General features: G+C 36.5%; 1 protein-coding gene across 1 annotated transcript; it reads right to left on the bottom strand.

Moving 5' to 3' along the window:
* Positions 1 to 2,365: 2,365 nt before the first annotated feature.
* LOC311171359 (olfactory receptor 4C45-like) lies at positions 2,366 to 3,295 on the bottom strand (the record flags this gene model as incomplete). Its single annotated transcript, XM_084234122.1, has 1 exon — positions 2,366 to 3,295. The coding sequence occupies one exon, from the start codon at positions 3,293 to 3,295 to the stop codon at positions 2,366 to 2,368; it is 930 nt and encodes a 309-aa protein (XP_084090248.1).
* Between the last annotated feature and the right edge of the window lie 4,527 nt (positions 3,296 to 7,822).

The raw sequence follows: 7,822 nt of genomic DNA, 5'->3' as shown, positions 1-7,822 counted from the left end.
AGATTCTGTTTTACATATGATTGAAAATATACTTGTAGATTAAAAGAAAAAACCTATATTTGAGATTTTCATTTCATACTCATTGTTATGTGGCTCCTAACAAGCTTCATGAAGTATCAATTTTCACCTCTCTTGGATCCATCCATCAAGTGAAGCTTAATTTATTTCAGTGGACAACACAGGATGAACACATATTAATATTATGATACTGCATGATAATTAAATAGCAAAGTGAATATAAAGCATTTTGAACCATATAAAGAGACAGAAATGCTGCTTCATTATATACATTAGCATTGTTTTATTGAATTTCACACCATAATAGGGGTAAGGTCTTCACCATATTCAAAAATGAAATGTTTTAGACAGAGGTAAAACCACAGTTTGAGACTTAAAATAAGCTAGAGAAAGTTTGTTCCAAAATTTGCTGCCTCTAAAACATATGAAGTGAATGCTTAGGTCAGGATTTCATTCACAGAAAATGCATAATAAATATTAGCTATCATCAAAATCACCAAAACCATCACCATCATCACCTATCATCACAGTATCATTGTTACCACCATCACCATCATCCTTATTTTTATCTTATTTCATTCCATGTTTCTTGGGAACTACAACTAGATCTTTCAGATGAATTGAATTTATTAAACATATTGTTGCTTGGATTTTTCACAATATTGTCACTCTAAGGAACTTAGGGGAAATAGCTGTGTTTTTCAAAGCCTTTATTTACGGTGTGATCTGAACTGGTTTCAGGTCCTGAGAACACGAGAAATGTCAGCATCACATGCTATTTGAATCTTGGGTGAGAAATCTCTTCCTGACAACGCATTTGTGAGCTCTTCCCTAGGAATCACAAGCTCTGCACAGAGAAGCCTTCCAGTCTCTGGCTCTGGATGCCCCTTTCTCCTTCCACAGGACCAGAGGGAGCCCTCGTAGTGAGAACTTTTCTGCTCAGGCATCTCACAATTGCACCAGCCAATTCTTGCACTGGTAGCTGCAGAGATATTCAAGGGCATTTCTCCTAGAATAGGGAGTTGTGATGGGTAAGATTTTAGTGTCCAGAGGCCTGGTCACTGACCCCATTAAATATCCTTGCTGAGATAATAGCTCACCTCTCTGCTGTCGCTACTTATAAGGTGTGGTATTTGTGACAGATTTTGAAGTGATGTGCTTCTAGGACACACTTTGTCTCCCATGATCATGGCAGTGAAGGACAGTAGCAGTGACATGGGCTTCTCTGTCAGGGTCTGCTGTCTCCCTCATACCTTATGCCTGGTGACATCTCTGAATGTGGTACAGTGTCTTGCAGTTTTTATTTTCATCTGCCTCAGATTATAGTGAGAGCTTTTCTGCTCAGGCAATATTAATCATTTACTTTGCATAATTTATAGTCATCTATAGTATCATTTCCTTTTTACAGGTGAAGAAAATAGGTAGAGCAATGAAGTAACATGCTTATATTTATAAGGCTAGTTAGTGATGGAGCTTGGGTGAGAAATCAGGACCATTTGGTCAAAGCCCTTAAGCTGTGACTTGAAAGCCACAGACATCTTCTGGATCTCTTCAATTTCAGTATGTTCACAGTATGGATTGGGTCATGCAGTTCTGATCCATGATCACTGTTGCCCATTTCCATGACACAACTTGTTCCCATCTCACTGGTAATTTCTTCTAACTGCCATTTGTCTTCAGAAACTTTTCTGTTGGCTGTGTCTAAAGTCAGACTTGAAATATAATTTTAAAAAAGTAGCTCATGTGCAAATGTTATCTTCATGGCATTATGATTAAAAAAATACATTACAGTCTGTGGTGGGAGGACATTTGTACACCTTTCATACTTAGAGATGAGAAAAAGTATATTGTGATAGAAGTATTTCTTGAAGATCTTCCTTACGGCTCTACCCTTTTTTCATATATAGTCATTTATTTTTGTTTTTAAAATTACATTCTAGCTATAGTGCTGGTGCAGAGTGTTCAGGAATATTGCTGTTGACAGTTTCATATCCATATTTAGGGCAACACTGTGACTTTTGTAGACTGTTGGTACTTTTGTCCTTATAGGCTTTCCCCCTCCATTGTATGAAGATTGCTATAATCTAGTTATATTTGGATTGCATTCATTTCTCTTATTTTAAAAGAAATTAAACACATTTAGGGACTACTAAAATTATCACACTTCACTATATCTTTTGTGCCTTAATGGAGAGGTCAACCTGCCAACAACATATGGGATATTGGGATATTCCAGAAAACTGGTTCAGGTACAATAATTGACCGATCCAGTCCTAATTAAATAAGGAGACTAAATCTGTCTAAAGTATCATTAGACCTTTTTTTCGCTAAACACCAGCTGAAAGGTTTATTTATCTGCAGTTTTCATTAATTGGCTCCAAAGTTTCTTTATGATATTTTTCATCTCTGCATTTCTGAGGGTGTAGATTAAAGGGTTCAACATAGGAGTTACTATGGTGTAAAACACACTCACAGCTTTGTCAATGGGGAAGGAGATCATGGGCCTTAGATACAGGAATATGCAAGGGATAAAGAACAAGATGACCACGGTGAAGTGAGAGGCACAGGTAGACAGGGCTTTGCGGCGCCCCTCAGCACTGTGGTTCCTCAGGGAGCGCAGGATGATGATATAGGAAGCAATCAGCATAGCAAAAATAAGCAAACACATTGAGCCACTGTTGGCGGCAATCAGGGGTCCCAAAGTGTGAGTGTCCATGCAGGCTAGTTTCATGAGAGCCATTACATCACACAGAAAATGGTCAATGACATTGGGGCCACAGAATGGTAACTGGACCATGAACACAATCTGGATGCCTGCGTGAAGAAGCCCTAACACTCCTGCTATTACTACAAGAAGCACACACACAGGTCGGCTCATGATGGTCATGTAGTGCAAGGGCTTACAGATGGCCACATAGCGCTCATAGGCCATGACAGTTAATAAGGTAATCTCGGCTGCAGCAAAGAAATGTTCAGCAAAGAACTGGCTCATGCAGCCGTTGAAGGATATAGTGTTCTTTTCAGAGATCAAGCCAAAGATCATTTTGGGTGTTATGGAAGTAGAGTAGAAACCATCTATGATGGACAGAATAGCCAGAAAAAAGTACATGGGAGAACCCAAAGCTGGACTGATGAAGATGGTGATAGAGATGAACAAGTTTCCTGTCAATGTGATCAAGTAGGTGATTAAAAACCCAGCAAATAAGAGTTTCTGCAGTTCTGGATTTTGTGTCAGGCCCAGTAGAACGAATTCTGTTACATTATTCATTCTTTCCATGGATTCAGCTTTGAGTGCGAGTACATAGTCCATCTGGAAAGATGACAGTAGTTTGAGTGATATTTTTAATTCAGTATTAAAAATTTCCATTACCTTTGAGTCTTGGTGTCCGGATTTGGTGGAGCTACACCATCCACTCACTTCTGTTGTTTTTCAGATTATTGTAAAGAAGAATGGAAGGAGGTTAAATTATATTCATTGAATAGTAACAATATCTTACTAATACCACAGTAATATCTAGATGTTATTAACAATGTTGAATTACAGTTGACCTCCAGACTTTCTTTGCAGCTTTAAAAATCTCACAAATTTATTTCATACTTTGGGACACATTTCACTAATAAGAATTATTTTGAATTTATATCTGTTTATTGACATGGATTATAATAAGTATATAATGTCAATATTCTTTTAAAAGTCCTCCTGTATCAGACACAACACTGTCAAGCCCTATTAGATCTAAACTAGTGGTGTCTGTGAGCTTTTAATTATTTCTGCATGTGTGGATTAATGCACATGCAAAAATAAAGACAGCTGTTGATGGATTTTTCTTATAATTTTAAAATTTGTACATATATATTTTACATTATTAATTTTTGTACAATGCATGCTTGTACGCTTTCTTCTTTCAGGTGTATTTCCCATACAGTTCCCACCACCAGTTCACCCATGAACTGTCACCATAGTCCCTTGAGCTCTTCTCTCCCTTGCTTTGATTTCTCTGCTTCCTCCCTTGCAAAATATCTCTTATTTATAGTTGCCTGCTAATTTAAAAAATTTATTATTATTGTTATTTTTTTCCTGATCCCTTATTTTGTTCCCCTGTATTCCTCCTGTAAGTTTTTCTTTCTTTCTTATAATAGCTCATTGAGTAGCATTCACTCAACAGCCCTGGATGTTGAGTCTGGAGTCCTGTCAACATAACTCTCTTAGCTTCCTTCTTCCACATTGTCAGTTTGGACAAATGTTTGGTGCAAAATCCCTTGAAAAGTTCTCACTGTCTCTTAAGTGAAATTTTCATGCATTTGGTCTCTCATTGTAGATATCACTAGGTATATAGTTCTACTCACATCTTACAAATAGAATATGATGAGGCAGGGAGTTTCCTAAGTTTTGCATTGACAAGACGGAAATGTTAGGGTTACTTGAGATAATACAATTTTTCCTTTAGTGTGAGTTAATCAATTTGGTAAAATGATCTTTTCATAAGCAATGAATAAAAATAGTCACGTGTACATGAATATATTTTTTCTCTTCAGTGTTCTTTTCCCAGAATTTTAAGAGTTAGTATATATTGTTGTTATAAACATCACGAAATATTTCATTCCTTCTTTTCCTCTTTTTCTGCTTTTCTCAGTCTGTGCCAAAAAATCCATAACTATGTATTGTTTCTGTAAACATTTCTGAGCACAGAAACCAGTATCATGACCCTTCATTTCAACAGTGGTGAGGAAAGGTATCTTACTTTGCAGGAAACTCAGTCACTGAGGTGTTTATTCTCTCTCCATGGTTTCTGTAGATGGTGATGATGTGGTTAGTCATTCTTAATAGATTTAATTTGTCACTTGTAACTTCAGTGTGATGACATGGAAGTCATGAATAAGGGAATTATTTTCAAAGTATTACAAACAGATATGTATACAGACTCACTTTAGGCATACATGTCATGCACAATGTTTCAAAGTTCTCAACAGGTCATGTGTTATCTGTATACATTACAGATAGTGTGTTTTCTATTGGTATTTTCATGTCATTTGTCCAAATTCATTTTTAGAGAAAAGGATCAACTTCAACTCACAGAATCTAAATGCAAAAGCAATGTCAGTGACAGTATATTGGTCAGATCAACTCGATTAGCTTAAAATTTTGGGAAAAGATTTAGTTATTACTGACCTGGATCTAGTTGATTGTGGATTCCTCAGTTTTCAAATGGAGTATGGTCATTGCTTTCTTCTCCTCATAGCAGAGGCCACGCAGCTGCAAATGCACGTCTCGAACTAATGTGGTACACTGGGATTCTTATTACACTATACAACTCTCCAATCTTGGACATTTTAGGGTTTTTTTTGTTTTATCAGTTGAAATAATTAGAAAATAAGTTAAGTTAGGGAAATTCCATGTCTCTAAGATTTATTTTTACTCACTTTTTTGACTTCCTATGAAAATATAAACACATCTTCAAAATAGATTATTTTGATCCCTTTGAAGTATAGTCAATCTAAATTAAAAACCATAGGACCAAAGAAAAATTCTTCAAATCAGTAAAAATAGTATACAGAATTGTAAAATGTAAAAGTGAGTCAAAATCACTTGTTGGAACATTGTTTTCTCAAACCAGTTCTGCCAAATTTTTGGTTCTTGAAAACATGGGCAATGTGGAGATAGATACATTCATTCCTCATTTAAACCCTTCTATCTCATGCTGAGCTTGAGAGCATTTTCTCCTGAACAAGTCTTCAGCTTGTTGATACATAGCTCTGCTGCTGTGATTTACTTAAGTGTCCTTCTATGTAATTCTTTCATTGACTCTGGAGAGATGTTTAAATAGACCTTCCTGACATACAGCATTTGGAAATGTATTGACCCTTTCAAGTCTTCAGAGGATTAATAATTGGCTCTGTTGTAATTTTTGTTGACGCATTAGCCAAGGTCTTTCAGTTACTCCCGCTGGCACCAACAAACATCATTAAAGCCCAGTTTTAGAAATGCAGTTGAGCTTTGTTTAAACATATGTCTGGTTACATAAGACCTGAAACCATAAAATACATAGAAGGAAATATAGGTGAAACACTACATGACATGCACATCAAAGACATCTTTATAGACACATCACCCAAAGCAGTGATAGTGAAGGCAAAGATAAACAGCTGGGACTACATCAAATTAAAGAGCTTCTGCACAGCAAAAGAGACAATAACCAAAACAAAGAGCAACCCCACCGACTGGGAGAACATTTTTGCACACAACACTAATGATAAAGGACTGATCACAAAAATCTACAAAGAGCTGATGAGACTCAACAAAAACAAAAAAGATAATCCAGTCAAAAAATGGGCAGAAGAGCTAAAAAGAAACTTCTCCTGAAGAGGAAATGCAAGTGGCCAACAGGCATATGAAAAAATGTTCAACATCACTTGTCATCAGGGAAATGCAAATCAAAACTACCATGAGATACCATCTTACACCAGTGAGAATGGCACATATTAAAAAAACTAGCAACAACAAATGCTGGCGAGGGTGTGGAGAAAAAGGAACTCTTCTGCACTGTTGGTGGGAGTGCAAACTGGTCCAACCACTATGGAAAGCTGTGTGGAGATTTCTGGACCTACTAAACATAGAGCTTCCATATGATCCAGCAATTCCACTCCTAGGTATTTACCCAAAGGACACAGAAACATCAATTCCAAAGAGCACCTGCACCCCTATGTTTATAGCAGCACTATTGATAATAGCTAAGCTTTGGAAACAGCCCAAATGCCCAAAAATAGATGACTGGATCAAGAAGATGTGGTACATATACACCATGGAATATTACTCAGCATTCAAAAAAGATAAACACATGCAATTTGCAGCAACATGGATGGCGCTGGAAGGGATCATGCTCAGCGAAATAAGCCAGAAAGAAAAAGAAAAATACTGATGGTCTCACTCATAGCAGGAATCTAGAAAACTTAAATAAGGGACCAGGAAAAAGAATAACTATAAGAAAGAAAATATCAAAATCAACAAACAACTATGAAGCAGAGACACTCTATGTGGGGGTGGGGGGCAGGGAAAGGAGGGCTTGGGGTAACAATAAGGGGGTTGTAATTGTATGGGGAATATAAAAAATAAAATTTAAATAAAATGTGAAAAAAAACAAACATGTCTGGTTATAGTTGAAGAATGATACTTAGGTTAGAATGCTTTATGATAGGGATGACTTTGGAGATTCTGTCTCCAACAACAATGAAAACAATGTCAAAGTAAGTAAATTGTGCTACAGCAAACCAAAAATCTTCTGCAGTGAAAGAACAGAAACTCTACTGACTGGGAAAGTTTATTTTGCACATCACAGGTCCAGCAATGGGCTAACATCTAAGATCTACAAAAAGTCTATACAACTCAGCCAAAAGAAAATAAAAACCAGTCAAAAAGGAACAGGCAACTTTAAACCAAACAAACCCTAGATATCCAGTTTTAGAGTTGAGGCTACCAGGGTAGAGGATCATGGAATGTTAGGAGCAAAGGGAGAAAGATACCCAGTGGACCATGGTGGAGGACTATGGGTGCTTTGGTGATAGGTATGTTGTGGTAACATACATCTGAAGAGCGCTGATACTCTAAAATCATATATACTGTTTTAAACCAGTATTCCCTCATATAAAATAATACAAAAATAATTTGATAAAAAGTTATGTTAACCTTTTCTCATCTTAACATTTATGTAGCTATTTTTCAAGATACAGTTTGTTGCTGCATTACAATATGCTGCATTTTGATGCAATAATAAATCATTCTTGAACTCTAGGTGCTTTAATATATATT

The sequence above is a fragment of the Talpa europaea genome, assembly GCF_964194135.1.
Source record: "Talpa europaea genome assembly, chromosome: 1".
In the NCBI taxonomy this organism is placed as follows: domain Eukaryota; kingdom Metazoa; phylum Chordata; class Mammalia; order Eulipotyphla; family Talpidae; genus Talpa; species Talpa europaea.
This window is presented reverse-complemented; position numbering and strand designations above follow the sequence as displayed.